At 36.5% G+C, this 21152-nt stretch overlaps 1 protein-coding gene and 1 long non-coding RNA gene across 4 annotated transcripts in view; one reads left to right on the top strand and one right to left on the bottom strand.

The window, feature by feature from the left end:
* The window catches only part of LOC309636710, a 13917-nt gene extending 12684 nt beyond the window's left edge, over positions 1-1233 (bottom strand). Inside the window, exon 1 of the long non-coding RNA XR_014250164.1 lies at positions 1105-1233. This is a non-coding gene — a long non-coding RNA (uncharacterized lncRNA). The remainder of the gene's footprint in view (positions 1-1104) is intronic.
* On the top strand, positions 62-21152 carry BIRC2 (baculoviral IAP repeat containing 2). Of its 3 annotated transcripts, XM_082409942.1 has the most exons (9): positions 73-1547; positions 2789-4952; positions 5048-5147; positions 9992-10070; positions 10648-10696; positions 16285-16527; positions 19316-19570; positions 20318-20359; positions 20439-21152. In XM_082409942.1, exons 2-9 carry the CDS (start codon positions 4052-4054, stop codon positions 20630-20632), a joined length of 1863 nt encoding a protein of 620 aa, XP_082266068.1. In that variant the 5' UTR covers positions 73-1547; positions 2789-4051; the 3' UTR covers positions 20633-21152. The 3 variants fall into 3 exon arrangements, with proteins under 3 accessions (XP_082266070.1, XP_082266069.1, XP_082266068.1); XM_082409944.1 differs by lacking the exon at positions 16285-16527 and having other exon boundaries at positions 62-1547; XM_082409943.1 differs by lacking the exon at positions 20318-20359 and having other exon boundaries at positions 71-1547.

The following is a 21152-nucleotide window of genomic DNA, read 5'->3' as shown; positions in this document are numbered from 1 at the left end:
AATCTTGAATAATCTTGAATCCAGAATGAACAATTCTTGCTAATGTATATTTTCCCGCACATAAAAAGAAAGTCCTGTAACTTTCCCAGAAATCGTAACTTGAACTACATACTGAACTACTATCTAAATTCATGTGCATATTTGGAAGTTTTTAGTCATTGGGAGCCATGGCATTTCGTTTCTCTGTATCACAAACTGTTACAAATTCTTTTTACTATTAACACTGGAACAGAAGCCCTCCTATTCTGTGACTGATTGGCAAGCAGAAATGACAGGGACAGGAAATGGGAAATGGTTCAGGGTCTTGGAATTCCCCCGGCTGCCTAATTAAGTGGCTTGTTATTTGGAAGTTTTTGAAATATTTGCCCCCTGGAGTTCCCCTGAAAGAAGAAAACATCTGATTTCATTGACAAAGAGTGTCTTCACAGAACATAAACTAAAAACATTCTCTCGCTGCAATGCAGCAAATATTTACTGTGTTCACAGCACTGCTAGAGAGGGGGGAGAAAAACGTCCCTGACTAGGAAAACCAAGATTTTGTATTTACAATTTTTCTATCAGTTAACTATTTAAACATGTCATCGATACAGGGCTCCTCTGTGGTTCACGTATGATTTATATATACACACGTATATGAATGTATACACTCCATCCTAGTCACATTCAGGGAAAAAAACGGGGAGCGAAGCCTGGCCTGAAGCACCGTTCCCGTTGCTAGTGATGAGCTTCTGAAATTAGGACACTTTCGTCAGTGCATTCGCCTCCAGAACAGAAAAACAAAAGTTTAAAAATAAAAGATACAGTGGTTGATTATAAAATAGATATACTACCCAAAAGATTATAAAATCAAAGCTTCAAAATTAATCCTCTGATGCTGTTCTGCTTTCCAACACTCGTCTTTTTTCCATTTACACGGCCAGCTGTTTAAGGTTGACATCACAGAGCTGCTGAGGAAAACGGTTACAACTGTTCACTTAATCGAAGTCGAAACGCCGCCGGGTTGACTCCACCCCCGGACGCGGTCACCCACGCCGAGGGGAGGCCCCACTAGAGGAATCCGGCTGGGGCTAGACCCCAACCGGGTGACGCGGGGGAGACGCTCACCGCCCGCGCTGGGGCGTTTCCGCAGGGCTTCCCGCGATTCAAAATCTACGGCTCACGCTTCGCCACGTCCCCCTCAGGAGAATGTCAGGGACGGCGAGGGAAGGAAACGTCAAAAGTGCTCACGCGGCGAAATTAAAGGTTGGAACGCCGAGGGGACGCCCAGCCCCGCCGCCCCCGCGGGCTGACCGACTGCGCACGGCCTAGCGCGCGCTTCGGGCCGCTCTCCGCCCGCAGACTCCCCGGCGCCCTCGCGCGGCGTGACGTGATCCCGGCCGGCGCGCTGTCGTCACTGTGCGTCGGCGTGGGCCCTGCGCGGGCGGGGGGGCTTTGGGAGCACAGGAGCCGAGCAGCCCGGCTCCCTATTCTGTTGGCGTAGCAGCTCTCGGGGCTGTGGAGGATCCAGACTGCCGCGCCGTTTCCGCGTTTGCTCCACCGGCCCAGCGGTGAGTGCAGCTCCTTCCGGGCCCCGGCCGCGCGAGGCGGGTAGGGGCGCGCGGGCCGCGGGGGCCCGCTTCCCTGAGGCTGAAGCTGGGTGAGGGAAGACAGGGCCGGGGGCCGAGGCTGGGGGTCGCAGTGAGCTGTCTGCTCTCTACTCTTCACTCTCGCCGAGGCTGTTTAATTCGGAAGCTCCAGCTCCAAGACTTGCGGTCGAAAATAATTTTTTTTCAATTGATCTGTTTGCAAGTCATCTTTGGGCGCCGCCCACTTCTCCGGCCCTTGGACTCTGACCAAGATGTTGGTCAAGTTTTTGCAGGGTTTTAAACTTAACCCTCGGTGTTCCTTTGTTTAGTATGTTCAAACAGAGACAGTTGTGTGGCGGCGAGATTTCCTATATCAGATAGTTCCAACCGCGCTCTGCCACTTCAGTGGTCTGTTGTGTATTGTGAGAAATAGCTCCGGGAAATTAATGGGTAAATTCCATAGTTTCTCTTATCTTCCCTTGCAGTCTGTCTCCCGCCTTCAACCCCCAAAGCCACAGTTTGCCTAAAGAGGGCAAATCCACCGTACGGTGCTTGTAGGTAAAAATCTGTAAAGATAGGACACCAAGTTCTGGTGTAACGAAAGTATTCATGCAAGTCGTCACATTCCCAAGGCCAGTGTTTCACAAGCCATTGTACTGTATATTGTTTTAAAGTTGCTTTCTGTGGTTGTCGCTTTGGAATTGTGAGGGCATTGTAGAGTTGTAGGGTTTTTTTGGTGGGTTCCTGATGCATTTACTCTCACTGGTCAGTTTGCCTAGTCCTGGAGAGACTTGACATTAAAAAATAACGTTACAGTCTATTATGCCATCTAAATAACTGCTGCACTGTTGCTGATGGGTGCAGTCTCTTTTTCACCACTAGTCCCCCTTTGCCTCCAGCAAACTGCCAGAGATATTATCCTTAAACTATTAAAAGTTGTCACCAGAAGAGGGGAGGAGACCAAGGCCAAAATATGTTTCTATGTCCATCTGTCTTCAAAGTTGTGCATTAAAAAAAGTATTCTTAGTGCTACGGGGAGTATATTGTATTTATTTTGATTAAAAGCTTTTCTAATTAGTTTTGTTGACAAATAGCTGGAATGAAGATGTATTATCTAAAGAGTAAATCACTTTTAGAATTTACTGAATAAATTGAAAAGAATATAAATTGTATTCATCGTGAAAATACAGTTTTCTAAAATAGCGTTTGTTTTTTCTTTTCAGATTTACAGCCCTGAAGAGTCTACTTTTTCCCCCTCATTTTTCCCCCTGCAGTAATAAATCCCATTATGGAGACTCAGAAACTTTATAAAGGGATATAGTTTGAATTCTGTGGAGTGTAACTTTGTGTATGAATTATACTTTTAAGATATGAAGGGTTTTCAGAAAGAAGGCTAGTAGAGTTAATTACTGGTTTATTATGCATGAGTAGTAATTTTGTTGGTAATACAGTACCTTAGGCATTTGTGATAACACTAGAAAGGACAAGCTGTATCTTGATAAATTGATTTACCTTTAATTACAATATGAATGATATTATAGATGCATGATTCTTAAATGAAAGACAAGTTATTTAATATTTTTGTAAGAAGTTTCAGCTGTGGAAATTTTATGGTTAACTAGTTTATGAAGAAAATACCTTCATTTGATCAAGTATACTAAAGTGGTATACAAAGTTAGGAAGAAGGACAACATAATAATGATGCTGCAGGAAATGGAAACAAATACAGACAATATTTAACAAAGGCAGAAGAGTTAGCAGTTTGTGAGTTTTAAGCAAAATTCATTTCATTTGACATTGTACACAGTGTAACAGGTTTAGGTTCAACAACGCTTGTAGGTGTTGACATCTCCAAAAGTTGTTAGCTGAAGCTAGTTTAACCTTCTTAAGTAAATACTATGATGATAAACTTTGTGAAATTGGCCTTTAGATAATGTGACCATATGAAGACTTTAATTCTTTTTGTTTACTAGAATAAAAGAAGATTTTAAAAAAATATGTTAAAGTGCTCATAGGGAAAGAAGCCTGCATATAGTTTTTTCCTCTTGTAGCATAGTCGTTAATTGGCTTGATATCCCGGCTTTGTAGCTTGTAACTGAAAGCAAATTAAAGGCGTAATTTAGGTATTCTATCCTTGTTTAGAATTTTTGGAATATAAACCTCCTTGAAAAGTCAAGGAGTCTTAGCATATTTTTGGAAGTGTGTCAACTTCTTTCAGGCTATTAGGTCAGTATTACACCAAATAACGAACAAATAGCATTTGAGTTAATATAATCCCAGAGAGTATTAAATAGTATCTTGGTAATTTAGGAGAGCTATTCATCCTACCTGAGTATCAACTCAGGTATAAATCCAGTAAAGAAGGTGTAGTGAATTTTACATAAGTAGGGGCCTATCATTTGATTCTTTTTTATGGCAAAAATCTAATGTGAAAGGAAGAGAATTGCCTTGTGAAGGATTTTAGCAGTCAAAAAGTAAAATGACTCATGCACAAAACTACCTCCCAAAGACTTTTCCCAGATCTCTCGTATCAAAAAATTAAGAGTACGATGGAAGATAGCACGATCTTGTCAAATTGGACAATCGTCAACAAACAAAAAATGAAATATGACTTTTCATGTGAACTCTACAGAATGTCTACATATTCAACTTTCCCCGTTGGTGTTCCTGTCTCAGAAAGGAGTCTTGCTCGTGCTGGTTTTTATTACACTGGTGTGAATGACAAGGTCAAATGCTTTTGTTGTGGCCTGATGCTGGATAACTGGAAACAAGGAGACAATCCTATTGAAAAGCATAAACAACTATATCCTAGCTGTAGCTTTATTCAGAATCTAGTTTCTGTTACTAGTCTGGAATCCACCTCTAAGAATGTTTCTTCTCCAGTGAGAAACAGTTTTACACATTCATTATTACCTACTTTGGAACATAGTAGCTCATTCAGTGGTTCTTATTCCAACCTTTCACCAAACCCTGTTAATTCTAGAGCAGTTGAAGACTTTTCCCCAATGAGGACTAACCCCTACAGTTATGCCATGAGTACTGAAGAAGCGAGATTTCTTACTTACCAGATGTGGCCATTAACCTTTTTGTCACCATCAGAATTGGCAAGAGCTGGCTTTTATTATATAGGACCTGGAGATAGAGTAGCCTGCTTTGCCTGTGGTGGGACTCTAAGTAACTGGGAACCAAAGGATGATGCTATGTCAGAACACCGGAGACATTTCCCCAACTGTCCATTTTTGGAAAATTCTCTGGAAACGCTGAGGTTTAACATTTCAAATTTGAGCATGCAGACACATGCAGCTCGACTGAGAACATTTATGTGCTGGCCTTCAACTGTACCAGTTCAGCCTGAGCAGCTTGCAAGTGCTGGTTTCTATTATGTGGGTAAGAAAATGTATAGCTATACATTTTATCTAGTTCATTTTGATTTATATATTAGGACACGTATGTATTCAGTTTTATTATTGTGTTTACTTTAGGTCGCAGTGATGATGTCAAATGCTTTTGTTGTGATGGTGGCTTAAGGTGTTGGGAATCTGGAGATGACCCATGGGTTGAACACGCCAAGTGGTTTCCAAGGTAATTGTTTTGAAAGGTATTTCTACACAAATTCTGTGCTTAAAAGAAGTAGGCATGCTTGCATGATTAAGTTTACATTTCAGTATAACAAAGCTTCTTTATACCATTAGGGAATTAGCCTTTTAAAAACACCAAATTGTAACATTAATTGTTTCGGTACAAAATGTTGTAGAATGTTGTGTGATTTCTTCTTTTGTAAGCCATGTATTCAGGATGTAATTTAACTTATTCTTGATGGCTCACTTACAATTATGGCCATACGTTTCATTTATGTTTTCCACTTTGCTTTAAAGAAAACTTAAGTATTATAAAAATATGTAAAATAGAACAAAAAGGAGATAAGTAAGAAAAAGATAAAAAGGAAAAAGGAAAATAAGAAGGGACGTGAAATGATCTAGGAATAGGACAAATACAAAAATGCATATAATAAAAGCTGATTGTACAATCAGTATTAAGTCTGATTATAATTGTAAATTATTTTTTCTCTGTACAATTTTATCTTGTCATGATATGTCAGATATCTCCCTTTAGTCACTGTTTCTACCACTATGTCCTGTTTTTTACTATAGCCTAGAAAGAATTTAGAGGCAGTGCTGTTGATGGAAATAGAATTAGAAATTAATTCTCTCTTTGTTACTGAGTAGCTGTGTGAACTTGGACAAGTCATGTGACACCTTTGAGCCTTTCCTCATCTGTAAAATGAGGGAGTTGAAATAGATAGTATGGTCTTTTAAAAAAATTGTAAAATGTACCTAACATAAAATTTGCCATTTTAACCATTTTTAAGTATACAGTTCTGTGACATTAAGTACATTCACATTATTCCTCATTCATTACCACCATCTATTTCCAGAATTTTTTTTTAATCTTCCCAGACTGAATCTTGTACTCATTTCATTAATTCCTCATCCCTCCCTCCCCGCAGCCCCTAGCAACCACCATTCTGCTTTCTGTCTCTATGAATTCGACTATTCTAGGTACTTTATATAAAAGTGGAATCATATCATGTAGGTAATGTTTTGACTGGTGAGTGCCTTTCACAATAATGAGGAATCTCTTGAACCTCTTTAATATTCATAATGTATCAAGATAAATTGTTACTTTTTAATTCTCAAAAGTGATACATATTTTGTTTACTTTAAATTATTTTTGTAGGAAAAAAGCATGTTCCATTGTCAGAATTGTATTTTATTTTATAAAATACACCACACGGCTTGCGGGATCTTAGTTCCCCGACCAGGGTTGGAACCCAGGCCACAGCAGTGAAAGGGCCGAGTCCTAACCATTGGACCACCAGGGAATTCCTGATTTTCAGAATTTTAAATGATTTGATTGTGCTTGGCTCTCTGAGAGTATGTACATATAATTTGAAATTTAATACTGTATTAAAAAGACAGAAACAGTTTTCCAATTACAGTGTTTCAGTTGCTGCATTTTGTCCTTTATAAAACAAAACCAAACAAAATCTTGGTTTACTTCTGTAATTTATGTTTTGTTTTCGATGGTTAAGTAAGGGAAAAGGCCAGCAGTGCTTTTTGTAAGCAACAAATTTCAATTGTGGATAATCTTTAATCTCAGAAAATGAAAAACCAAAGTGGATAATCATTATCACTGTATTTTAACACAGTTTATTTATTCATTTATTAAATATTTGTATGCCTACTGGATACTGTTTTATTTTATTTTTTCCCTCTTAACATTTTTAGTAATAATCATTCAAAAGAAGAGATAATAGGGTTTACATTTCTATATACAAAAGGAATTTCCTATTTTCATCAGTATTGGTATTTACACGACAGTGTGGAATCAAATAAAAAATCAAGCCAAAGCAAAAGAAAGAAGAACCAAATTAAAGTGAAAGGCAAAAATTGTGGTACCATTACGTATGAGGTTGAAAATGAAATTAATAGGCAGACAAATGCAGATTTTGCAGCACACCAGGAAGAATACTGGGATTCATTTCGATTGAGCATGATAATTCATGACAGTAACAGCATTGTCTGAAGGCGAGAGTCCTAGAAATAAGTAGTTGTAAGTAGTGATGGGAAATCAAACATCATCATGAGGATCTTTTTTTCCCTTCTAATATCTTTTTTTTTAATTGAAATATGTGACATACAATATTATGTTAGATTCAGGTGTACTACATGGTGATTTGATATTTGCATACATTATGAAATTGTTACTATGATAAGCCTAGTAACCATCTGTCCCCATACAGAGTTATTGCAATGTTATGACCATATTCTTTATGCTGTATATTACATCCTCATGGCTTATTTATTTTATAACTCAAGTTTGTACCTGTTAATCCCTTTCACCTATTTCCCTATATCCCCCTGATAACTATTTTAGATGCTGGGAATATATCAGTGAATAAGACAGACAAAAGTCTCTGTCCTCATAGAATTTATTGGAGAAGGGGGAAATACGGGGCAGCCAATGTTCATTATACCTCCTGTCTTTAGTCGTTATGAATATAAGTTAGTCCCAGAATAAAAATAATTTAGAACTATATTAAGATCATGAACAATGACAAGCTGTGTTCTCTGCATGATGAACGTGAGTCTTGAGCATGCTTACATGATCTCTACTAAATCTACCCATTTACCAGTTGAAGGACATTTGGGTTGTTTCCAGTTTGGAGCAATAATGAATAAAGCCACTCTAAACATTAATAAACCTTTGTGAACATATGTTTTTGTTTTGCTTAGGTAAATGTTATACTTAGGAGTGGGATTAGTGGGTTGGATGGCAAGTTTTGTTTACTATTTTGACTTCAGAAGAAGCTGCCAAATCGTTTTCTGAAGTGGCTGTACCATTTTAAATTCCCACCAGGAATGTATGATACCTCTAAGAGTTCCAGATTCTTAATGACACATGGTATTGTCAGTCTTTTTGATTTTAACCTTTCTAATAGATGTGTAGTGGTATTTCACTGTGATTTTAATTAGCATTTCCTTAATGATTAATGATGGTGAGCTTCTTATTTGCCATCTGTATGTAGTTGTTCCTCAGTATCAGTGGGGGATTGGTTCTAGGACACTCCCAGGGATTCCCCTCAAGAAGCCAAAATTCGGGCTTCCCTGGTGGCGCAGTGGTTGGGAGTCTGCCTGCCAATGCAGGGGACATGGGTTCGAGCCCTGGTCTGGGAAGACCCCACATGCCGTGGAGCAACGAGTCCCGTGAGCCACAACTACTGAGCCTGCATGTCTGGAGCCTGTGCTCCGCAACAAGAGAGGCCGCGATAGTGAAGAGGCCCGCGCACCGCGATGAAGAGTGGCCCCCGCTTGACGCAACTGGAGAAAGCCCTCGCACAGAAACGAAGACCCAACACAGCCAAAAATAAAATAAATAAATAAATAAATAAAGAGTACTATAAAAATAAGCAGAAATTAAAAAAAAAAAAAAAAAAAAGAAACCAAAATTCATGGATGCTCAAGTCCCTCATATGACATAGTACAGTCAGCCCTCTGTATCTGTGGGTTCTTCATCCTTGGAACTGTATTTTCTTTGATGAAGTGTCTGTTTTAAATTTTTTTTTTTTGATTACTAAGTTCCGAGACTTCTCAATATATTCTGGATACAAGTCCTGTATTAGATGTGTTTTGCAGCATTTCAGTCTATGGCTTGTCTTTCCTTTTTTTTATTAGTGTATTTGATGAGCAGAAGTTTTAAATTTTGATGATGTCAGTTTATCAATTTTATCTTTTATTGATTGTGCTGTTGGTCTCTTAGCTAAGAAATCTTTACCTAAGCTAAGGACAAAAAGATTTTCTCCTAGAGTTTCCCTGGTGGTGCAGTGGATAAGAATCTGCCTGCCAGTGCAGGGAACATAGGTTCAATCCCTGGTCCGGGAAGATCCCACATGCACGAGCAGCTAAGCCTGTGCGCCACAACTACTGAGCCTGTGCTCTAGAGCCCGTGAGCCACAACTACTGAAGCCCTGTGCCTAGAGCCCGTGCTCCGCAACAAGAGAAGCCACCGCAATGAGAAGCTCGTGCACCGCAATGAAGAGGATCCCCTGCTCACTGCAACTAGAGAAAGCCCGTGTGCAGCAGCGAAGACCCAGCACAGCGAAAAATAAATAAAATAAAAATTTAAAAAATTTAAAAAAAAAGATTTTCTCCTGTGTCTTCTTCTAGAAGTTACATTGACAGGTTTTGTATTTAGGCATATGATTCATTTTTAGTTTGTTTTTGTGTATACTATGGACATAGATCAAGGCTTGTTTTTTGCATATTATATCGAGTTGTCTAGCACCGTTTGTTGAAAAAACAAAAGGGAAGAAACAGAAACGTTATATGAACTTCCTGGAACACCGTTGAGAAATTCTAGTAGTTTGAAAACAAGTATTTGGGAAACACTGTCACATTATGTATAGATGAAAATACTTGATTCTCTATTTTTTGGAGGGAGGGTTTGTGCTTTAAGTATAATGGTAGAGTGGACAATGGAGAAAGAGTAGCAGATATTTTGTGAAAGATCACATTTTAGGAATAGCAAATTACAGTTTCTGAAACTATGTTAAGTCCCCAAAGTAAATTGTCTAGAATAGCATTTTTCAAGCCTTAGCTTGTGCTCCTTTGAGGTCCAGACCTTTTTATTGTTGTGATTATATTAATGTAATCAAACAAAATATCACAGTGTATCAGTGCATAGTAAGAATTTGTAATATTGTATGAGAATTTTTGTTCCTGTTAGATGTGTATGTGTACTAGGTTGTGATGTAAAATGTTTGTACTCTGGGGTACAATCAAAGAATTTGAAAGCCACTTTTCTAGAATAATCAGATTATATTTTTGGTATAAAAGAATTTAAAAAATTTTCCTCTTATGTTTTAGGTGTGAGTTCTTGATACGCATGAAAGGGCAGGAGTTTGTTGATGAGATTCAAGCTAGGTATCCTCATCTTCTTGAACAGGTAAATATGTTTTTATAATTGGCAACATTGAATTCTCCTAAATAATAATTACAAAATATGATTAGAAGTGACAATTACATCTGTTTTCTCATTAATTATAGTTACATGTTTTGTGTCCATCTTAATGGACATGTTTGTTCAGGGGCTTTTAAAAAAAGAATGTTTTTTCCTTTTATTTGAAAAATCACTCAACCTGCCACTGTACAAATTTGTGGTGGAGTTGGAGAAGAGTCTTTAGTGTCTCCTCCATCTTTTTGAGAAAAACAAACAAAATAACTTGTTAGCAGTTTGGAATCTCTGAGAGTGATTCAGCTGAAATATGACTTTTTAAGTGGAATGAGAAACCATTAATACTTTTTCCTGTTTTCTTGAAACTAGAGAAATACTTGAATTCTAATTTGGAATTGGGTGATGTTTAAGGAAATGTTTTATGATGATTAAAGTAAAACATAGCAAATTGAAGTATGTTTTCAAAAGTGTGTGTACAGTGCTTAAGATAAACTTATCTTAATGTTGCTATGTTCAGGTTGTTTGAGATTTCTGGTTTTACCTATTATTTTTTTCTCCTGTTTCATAGCTATTGTCAACTTCAGATACTCCTGGAGATGAAAATGCTGATCCACCAAGTATGTATGAAAATATTCCAAATATAGAATAGGATTTTTTTGTAAGAATATTAAGAATGAAAGTATGTAAACAAAGGATTTCTGACATCATAGAAAAAAGTGCTAGAAAGTTAATAAATATTATATATCTACTAAGATTCATGACATTTTTAGAGGATTCTTGGAAGTATTCTAGTTTTTGTTCCTGAAGTGCTGACATTCTCACTGGAGAGACAAGACAAGTGCAAAAGAAAAACAACTTCAAGGAATACCAAATGAGAAGAGCAAATAATAAGCCCTCCAAAGAGGAGATGTTTGTATAAGCTAGCATGTTTGGAAAGGCCCAGTTCACATGATTTGAAAATTGGGCTAGATATTAGGTATCTGCCAGGTACGTAGTAGTTTAGTGCAAGGATAGGAAATATATCTTCTGGTTATAATTTAATTTTAGCCACATCTGGCATTTAGTGTATACTGTTATTCAGGTCTCCTTTTTCCTTATTAACTTTCTGTCTGGATGATCTAGCCAGTGTTGAAAGTGGGATATTGAAGTCCCCTACTATTATTGTATTGCTCTCTATTTCTTCCTTTAGTTATGTTAATATTTGCTTTAAATATTTAGATGCTTCAGTGTTTGTTGCATATAAATTTATAATTGTTTTATGTACTCTTAATGAGTTGACCCCTTCATCACTACATACAGTGATCTTCTTTGTCTCTTGTCACTGATTTTGACTGAGAGTCTATTTTATTTTATGTAAGTATAACCACTCCTCATTACTTTTGATTACCGTTTGCAAAGAACACCTTTTATATCTTTTCATTTTCAACCTTTCTGTGTCCTTAAAGCTGAAGTGATTCTTTTGTAGGCAGCATACCGTTGGATCTTGTGGGGGTTTTTTAATCCATTCAGCCATTCTGTGTCTTTTGATTGGAGAATTTAGTCCATTTACATTTAAAATAATTATTGGTATGGTAATTATTGATATATAAGGACTTTTTATTATGATTTAATTGATTGTTTTCTGACTGTTTTTTTAGTTCCTTCATTCATTTCTTCCTCTTTTGCTCTCTTCCTTTCTGATTTATTTTCTGTAGTAGTGTGCTTTAATTTCTCCATTATATTTTCTGTATGCACTATAGGTTTTTTCTTTGTGTTTACCATGAAGCTTATGTAAAATATCTTAGATACAATAGTCTATTTTAAGCTGATCACAACTTACCTTCAATCATTTACAAAAACTCTACAGTTTTACTTCTCCTCACCCCATGTTTTACACTATTGATGTCATACTTTTTATCTTTTTATATTCTGCATCCAGTAACAAGTTATTATAGTTAATAATATTGTTTTGTATTTTGTATTTTTATGTTTTCTTCTATAAATATTTCTTTTTTCTTTTAACTTTTATTGGAGTATAGTTGGTTTACAATGTTGTGTTAGTTTCAGGTGTACAGCATAGTGATTTAGTTATACATATACATATATTCATTCTTTTTCAGATTCTTTTCCCATATAGTTTATTGTAGAATATTGAGTAGAGTTCCCTCTGTAAGTCCTTGTTGGTTATCTATTTTATATATAGTAATGTGTGTATGTTAATCCCAAGTTCATAATTTACCCCTCCCCCCCCCCACATTTCCCTTTTGGAAACCATGTTTGTTTCTGAAATCTGTGAGTCTTTCCATTTTGTAAATAAGTTCATTAAATCATTTTTTAAAAAATTAGATTCCATATATGAGTGATATCATATGATATTTGTCTTTCTCTGACTTCTCTTAGTATGATAATCTCTAGGTCTATCCATGTTGCTGCAAATGGCATTATTTCATTCTTTTTTATGGCTAATATTTCATTGTATGTATGTACCACATCTTCTTTATCCATTCCTCTATCAGTGGACGTTTGGGTTGCTTCCATGTCTTGGCTATTGTAAACAGTGCTGCAGTGAACATTGGGGTGCATGTTTCTTTTCAAATTATGCTTTTCTCCAGATATATGCCCGGGAGTGGGATTGCTGGATCATATGGTAGTTCTGTTTTCTAGTTTTTTAAGGAACCTCCCTACTGTTCTCCATAGTGGTTATACCAATGTACATTCCCACCAACAGTGTAGGAGGGTCCCCTTTTCTCTGCACCCTCTCCAGCGTTTATTGTTTGTAGACTTTGATAATGGCCATTCTGACTGGTGTGAGGCGATAACCTCACTGTAGTTTTTATTTACATTTCTCTGATAATTAGTGATGATGAGCATCTTTTTATGTGCTTTTTGGCCATCTGTATGTCGTCTTTGGAGAAATGTCTATTTAGATCTTCTGCACATTTTTTGATTGAGTTGTTTGTTTTTTTGACATAGAGCTGCATGTGCTGTTTGTATATTTTGGGGATTAAGCTCTTGTCGGTCGCATCATTTGCAAATATTTTCTCCCATTCTGTGGGTTGTCTTTTCATTTAGTTTATGGTTTCTTTTGCTGTGCAAAATATATTGTTGTTTTTTAACTTATGCTAGAGATACAGTATAGGGTGTTATGAATTTGACTACATATTTACCTTTACCAGTAAGTAAGTTTTATTTCATGTTGTTACTTAGCGTCTCTTCATTTTAACTTGAAGAAATCACTTTAGCATTTCTTGTACGGCAGGTTTAGTGTTGATGAACTCCCTCAACTTTTGTTTGTCTGGAATGTTTTTATCTCTCCTTCATTTCTGAAGGACAGTTTTGCCAGTGTTCTTGGTTGGCATTTTTTTTTTCTTTTAACACTTTGATATATTAAGTCATTGTCTCCTGGCCTTCAAGGTTTCTGCAGAGAAATGTGCTGATAGCCTTAGGGGGTTCCTTTGTATGTGAGGAGTCATTTTTTTCTTGCTGCTTTCAAAATGCTTTCTTTGTCTTTTCGCTTTTAATATTTTGACTATAATGTGTCTTGGAGTAATCTTTGGGCTGATCTTGCTTGAGGTTCTTTGAGCTTACTGTTTGTGGATATCCATATCTCTCCCAAGATTTGGGAGCTGAAGTTTTCAGCTGTTATTTCTTTAAGCTTTCTTCCCTTTTTTCTGTCTTCTGGGATTCCCATGATTTGACTGTTCATTCGTTTGGTGGTGTTCTATAATTCATGTAGGCTTCCTTCACTCTTTCATTCTCTTTTCTTTTTGTTCCTATAACTGGCTAATTTCAAATCATCTCCATTTGAGTTCTCTGATTCTTTCTTCTGCATGAGCAAGTCTGTTGTTGAAGTTCTCTATTGATTTTTTTCAGTTCTGTCCTTGTATTCTTCAGCTCCAGGTTTTCTGTTTGATTCTTTTTTGTGGTTTCTATTTGTTGATTAAACTTCTGATTTTGTTCATGCATTGTTATCTTCATTTCATTTAGTTGTTTATCTTTGTTCTCTTGAGTTTTGTTGAGTTTTTTTAAGGTGACTCTATTGAGTTCATTGTCAGGCAAATCATAGATCTCCATTTCTTTGGGGTCAGTTCTGGATCTTTATTGGTTTCTTGTGATGGTGTCATATGTGCCTGATTTGTGTGATATTCTTATGTAGCCTTGCCTTGGTGTCTGTGCATTTGAGGGAGCAAACACTGCTTGCAGTCTTTATTGACTGGTTTTGGCAGGTAAAGACCTTCTCCTTTGAGTCTTGATGGATACGGAGCTGTTTTTGGGTTTGTAGCTGGGACCACGGTCAGGGATTCAGGTGCCTGGTACAGGCCAGTCTTCTCAAAATGGCTCTCCTTGGTCTTGAAATACACTGGGGTTTCATAATCTTATACCTAAATCCCAAAGCCTCCCACAAAGGCACTTCTGTCCTTGGATGGATTCCAAAATGTTGTTGAGTGGGGATACAAGTTGGGGGCATCTTAACCGGCAATCTTGCTATCATTAGTTTCCTGCATCCTTCTTAAGGTATGTTCCTCACTTGGCTTCCTGGACACCACATTCTTGGTTTTCCCCTATTTCCCTGGTTGGTCATGAACAATTTCCTTTGGTGGTTACTCTTTTTTCAAACCTCTAAATGATGGAGTACCTCTCAACATTCAACCCAAATGTATTTCTCCATTTCCTGAGCTGCAGACTAGCGTGTTCAACTACCTATTTAAATTTCTACTTGGTTATACTGGGTGTTTCAGAGTTAATATAACCAAAGCAAACATTTTCTCCCCATCCTTCATCCCTCAAATTTGCTCTTTCTCTGGTCTTCCCAACTCAGTTAATGGCACTCACTTCCTAAGGTCAAAAGTTGACTTAAGTTAGACATCATCCCTGATTCCTCCTTTTACTTTGTATATTTAATCTATTAGAAGTCATTTCATCTCTGCCTTTATAATATGTCCCAAATCTTATCACTTCTCTCCATCTCTACCACTATTAACCCGATTCAAGCTGCCATGAATGCCATAAAGTCATTTTATGACTTTTTGTCATAAAATCCCAACAGGTCTTCCTGATTCCATTTTACCTCATTAAAGTTTATCACAGAGCTGCCAGAATCATCTTTTGAAAAAACAAATCAGGTTTTATCAGTACCCTACTTAAAACCCTCCTAGAATATTGTAGCAAACTTAGAATAAAATATAAACTCCTGAAAAGGCTCTACATGATCTAGGTATCACCCTCGTCTCTGACTTTGTACCACCTTTCTGTTTCTTGAATATGTCAAGCTTTTCTCTTGACTTGAGGCTTTTATACTTGCTGTTGTCTTTGCCTGAAAGACTTCTTTTAGATATTCCCATAGCTCCTTATCTTTCAGGTGTTTGTTCTGGCGTGTTCTCTTTTCAGACAGTGTTTCCACATATGTTCGAGCAAGGGAGCACATACACATTGTGTATTTATTTTTATTATAAAACAGTTTTCCAGCAGATGGCAGTAAAGTGTCTTGAAGAATGATGTCATTTTGTAATTTTCACTGAAGTGCCATATTGGCTAGCATTGACCCTGTTCTCAGAAAATGCTTCTCTCATCACCCTATCCTAATTGTCCTTCTGCTTCCTAGTTTGTTTTAATCACCTTATACTGCTTTATTTTTTTCAGAACATCTGTCACTATCTGAAATCATATTACTTCTTTAATCACATTTGTTACCCATTTTTAGACATATTTTGTGTGAATTTAGTCTTCCACTTTACTGTTCTTCCCATCTTTGTTTATTTTATTCTCTGTTTCATCTATCCACCTCTCTAGGTCTTGTCCATCCTGTAAGTTCAAACTCTAATGCCATCTTTTCCATGAAGTTTTTGTTGATTTCCCCCACTTTTCTAGCTGAGTTGAGATAATTTTTCACTTTTAAATTTGTGTAGCATCTCAGTTTCCAAAATTGACTGTACATCAGAATCATTTGAGGAATATTTAGAATATTCCTATGCCCCATCCCTGAGAGTCTCTAATTAAGTAGGTCTAGGATGTGGGAAGTGGTATTTTTTAAAAGTACAGCCTATTACTACACTCTCATTTGATGCTTATCAGGTTCAAACGTTTGTTGGAGTTATAGGTAATTGGTGCATATAGCTCATCTCCCTTACCAGGATATAATCCGCACTAAAGACTGTATCATAGTCATTATTGTTCTCTGTATTTTTATATTTATGGAATTTATACAAATACATGTCTTTTAAACTAGTTGTTCATTTTGGACCTGGAGAAAATTCTTCAGATGATGCAGTCATGATGAATACACCTGTGGTTAAAGCTGCCTTGGAAATGGGCTTTAGTAGAAGCCTGGTAAAGCAGACAATTCAGAGTAAAATCCTAACAACTGGAGAGAATTACAGGACAGTTAATGATATTGTGTCAGCACTTCTTAATGCTGAAGATGAAAATAGAGAAGAAGAGAAGGAAAGACAAACTGAAGAAACAGCATCAGGTATTTGGGAATGTTAGTCACCTGCATTACTTCCTTTGAGGGCTCATAGGACTGTCTCACATGTTGCAGGACAGTGAGCATCCCCCTATGTCCACTAACTGCTGGTGGCAGCCACCAGTCATTTCCAACCTCACATCCCCTTCTCCACTGTGGGCAATGTATCACCCTAGTCGAGAAGCACTGACTACAGTTTTTTTTTTGCATGTTTATTTTCCAAGAAGATTGCGATTTATGCTAATCAGAGGATTTTAGCATAATTCCTTTCTTGAGCTATATTGCATTTCTTCCTCATACATTAACAAATTCAAACTATTTTGAAAAAGCAAGATTTTATAGTTGGGTGCCTGTCTTATTTCTACTTTTTTTTTTTTTTTTTATGTTCCTTCAAATCATATCCTTAACGTGGTATTTGACTGTCTAATCCTTGCTTAGTGATCCTTATACAAAAAATAGAACCCATGATGAAATCCTAGGCTTTGATGAGAAGCACCTGCCCAGTCCAAAGATAGTAGAGAACTGATTTTGGTATTCATCCAGATTATGTTAAGCCTCAGACTCCCAAAACAAATCTTTTGAGTAATCATTCCTTTAATAAATGTTAATTGAGGATGAGCACCTGTGCCAAATACTGTGCTATTCATGGTGCTTACTTTCAAGGAGCTTATAGACTAGCTGTGGAAACTAGTTTGCAGAAGATAGGGTTAAAGGGCCAGCAGAGGTGAAGGTTGCATTTATAGTGTAAATTGGGGCATTTGGGTTGGAAGACACTTTCTCGGTTTAAGCTTTTAAGTAACGATGGGAATAGTTTGAGAACCTCATTGTTTGGCCATGTAGCACAGTGTTTGAAGTCTGATTTCTAGTTGCGACAGGTTTGTGTTTAAACCCTGGCTCTGTCAGTTACCAGGTTGGCAATTAGTTTAACCAGACCTCAGTTTTTCTCCTCTGTAAAATGGGGATGATAACAGTACAAATTGCATGGGGCAGCTGTAGGAATTAAATGAGATGTTACAAGTAAAACAGTTTAGCACAATGCCTAAGACATCAAAAACAATTTTTAAGTAGATTTATTTGGGAAATGGGAAGGGCTTCGTGAAAGAAAGGGCCTGAGGAGAGTGAAAAGATTTAAAGATTGTTAACCAGTAATAAAACACGGGTTAAATGAAATCACTCTAATAAAACTGGTCACCATAGTTTTGTGACTTTCTTGTTCTTTGTAAGGTTCAATGAATAGTCTTGAATTATGGATTTTTTGTCATTGTTTGCTTTGTTTTGTTTTCGGCTGAGTGGCATGTGGGATCTTAGTTTCCTGACCAGGGATCGAACCACTCCCCCTGCAGTGGAACTGCAGAATCTTAACCACTGGACTGCCAGCGAAGTCCCTTGAATTACAGATTTGAAAATGTTTCTTAATAAGCAAACAAGTCAGAAAAGGAATAGGGAGGAAGAATTTAGGATGCTAATAAGAGAAGATCATTGAGACACCTGACTACATCTAGACTAGAATGGGAAGTAAGCAAAGCCAGGAGACAGCTCTTGTGTTAGTAGTTGGGAATGACATGGAGATTGAAGAACAACTGTTAGTAGTGAGGTGAATTATTAAGGTAGAAGGATCTAAGTTGTGGTCAGAGAAGGGAATTTCATAATTTTGAGATGAATAGAGCGTTTGACTTCTAGAAAGAAGTAAAAGGGGAAGGAAATGGTCTTTTTTTCCCCCACAACTCTACAACAGACTTTTTTATTTCTCATTAAACTTATAAATATAGAAATGTACTTTTTTTTTTTTTAAGGTTGAAAGCAGGCAATTAAATATTATGGTGATTGTGGGCATTGGAAGAGGAACTTTTTGAAAAATACTTTAGGAATTTATGCCCATATTCCATAAATGTAGGAAATTTAACAATGGATTTTGTGCTTTTTAAAAAAGATTAGGCTTGATTCATATGCAGTCTTTTTTCATTGCTATAAACCTAGACCTTTGTAAGACAATATTGGTAGCTAATTATGTGCCAGATATTGTGATAAATACTTCACATGTATCTCATTTAATCCTTACAACTCTTTGATCTACATTTTACAGATGAGGAAACTGAGGTGTATGGAGGTTAGGGCACATAGCTAGTAAGTGGCTAAGCCAGTGTGGGGCTCTAGGTCTGTCCTAACTCTACAGCTCAAACTCTTCAACACTGCTTTTACTGCTTCTTAAACATGGAGTTGAAGACATTAATCTAGGAGACCTGATTCTATAACTGATTCTTTCTGTGACCTTGGATAGGTCACAGTTAATGATATTGTGAGTCTTTCTTTCCCTATCTGAAAATGAGAAGCAGTCATACCTGCCTTGTTTAATTGATAGGATCTTTTTATCAAAGGAGACAATTCATATGAAAATGCTTATAAAAGTAAAGTGATATAATGCAAAGAGAGGTCAGTATTAATTCCATGGGGGCAAAGTACAGAGGTGGCAAATTTATACTGCCCTCTAAAATTCTTTGCTTATTTTCAGCAGGATAAAGCAGGGTTCTAAGACAGGTAAATATATAGACTTTAATACGTTACAAAAAACAGAGACCATGTGTGTACTTATATATAATATGCCTTAGCTAAATCTTCTGAAAGTTTTCCAAGTGACAGACATTAAACTGCAGAGGAGTAATTTTGTCCTTCTTTTTCCAGCTCCTATTTATTTAGTGTCTGAATTGTTCATAGGGTTGGTTGTTAGTATATGAGTGTAGCTGGAACAGTTTATAATCTAATGGATTTCTTTCTTTCTCTTTTTTTTAACATGAAGATGATTTGTCCTTGATTCGGAGGAATAGAATGGCTCTCTTTCAACAGTTGACGTGTGTGCTTCCTCTCCTGGATAATCTTTTAAAGGCCAATGTAATTAATAAACAGGAACATGATATTATTAAACAAAAAACACAGATACCTTTGCAAGCAAGAGAACTGATTGATACTGTTTTAGTTAAAGGAAATGGTGCTGCCAACATCTTCAAGAACTGTCTTAAAGAAATTGACTCTACATTATATAAGAACTTATTTGGTGAGTTTGTTGGTAAAGTTATTTTAGAAATTCTTGGGATTATGGTTATCTTTGTGTTTGACAAACAAAACGAATCCAATTAGCAAACTATGTACATTTAACTTGTTCTAAAAAAGTGAAGTCTTCTATTACCCAAGTAGCATGGCTAAATAATTTCTGATGATATATAGCTAGAATCTGTGTTGTTCAGGATATAGTACGTGAAAAATAATAGGTAGTAGACGAAGCAGTCTTGTATTTGGTAGAGTGATGCCTTAAAAAAATTTTTTTTTTAATTAAGGTGTAGTTGATTTACAATATTATATTAGTTCCAGGTGTACAGCACAGTGATTCAAAATTTTTGTAGATTATACTCTGTTTGTAGGCATTATAAAATATTGGCTGTATTCCCTGTGCTGTACCATAAATCCTTGTAGCTTGTTTATTTTATACATAGTAGTTTGTACCCCTTAGTCCCCCTATCCTTGTCTTCCCCTCAACTTCCCTCTCCCCACTGGTAACCACTAGTTTGTTCTTTATATCTTTGTCTTTATCTTTTTTGTTATATTCACTAGTTTTATTTTTTAGATTCCACATACAAGTGATAAAATAGAGTATATGTCTTTCTCCGACTTATTTCACTAAACACAATACACTCCAGGTCCATCCATGTTGTTGCACGTGACAAAATTTCATTTTTTTTTGAAAAAAAATTTTTTTTTAATGAGTTATTTAAGTGATGTTTTTTGTATGTTTTTCTTTCCTCAGTGGAAAAGAATATGAAGTATATTCCAACAGAAGATGTTTCAGGTAAAACAAAATTAAGACTTACGACCAACATGAAATATTACCCTTTCTTTTTTTTAATGGAAGTTTCTGTTGTTACTAGGTCTGTCACTGGAAGAACAATTGAGAAGGTTGCAAGAAGAAAGAACTTGTAAAGTGTGTATGGACAAAGAAGTTTCTATTGTATTCATTCCTTGTGGTCATCTGGTAGTATGCCAGGAATGTGCCCCTTCTCTAAGAAAATGCCCTATTTGCAGGGGTATAATTAAGGGTACTGTTCGTACATTTCTCTCATAAAAGAAAAATAGGCCAAATGTTGCCTATATATAAAAGTCTTTAAAATATTGTTTGAACATTTGAAGCTATCTGAAGTAAAAAAGTAATTATTGGTTCTTTAATTAGTAACATTTTTGTTCTACTCTGCTTTCTTTGGTACTAGTAATCTTGTTTCCAAAAGAATATCATATATAAGATTTAATCTTAACCTCTGTTTATATGAAAGGTAAGATTTATGTTTGAGCTATATTAGTGTACATGTATTAACACAGGAGGAGTTAAAGGAGCAATCTTAATGCTATTATGTATCATTTTAGGAGTGACTAGGTCTGGTATTCTTTCTGAAAGCTTTGAGTACTACTTTAGAGTGTAGTTGAAAGAAATGGAAACCAGGAGCTCTGGAGTTTATCACAGTTATATTGCCAAATTCTCATTGGTGTTTTTTCAGTTGTGTTGTAAAATAAGGATTTTTCTCTTACAGGTAAAAAAGCTTTTCCCTAATTTGTGAGAAACATCTTAATAAAGGTCTTTAAAAAGACTA

Source organism: Balaenoptera physalus (genome assembly GCF_965194825.1).
Source record: "Balaenoptera physalus genome assembly, chromosome: 10".
Classification (NCBI taxonomy): Eukaryota; Metazoa; Chordata; class Mammalia; order Artiodactyla; family Balaenopteridae; genus Balaenoptera; species Balaenoptera physalus.
Note: the sequence above shows the minus strand (reverse complement) of the source record. Positions and strands in the feature narration are given on the sequence as shown.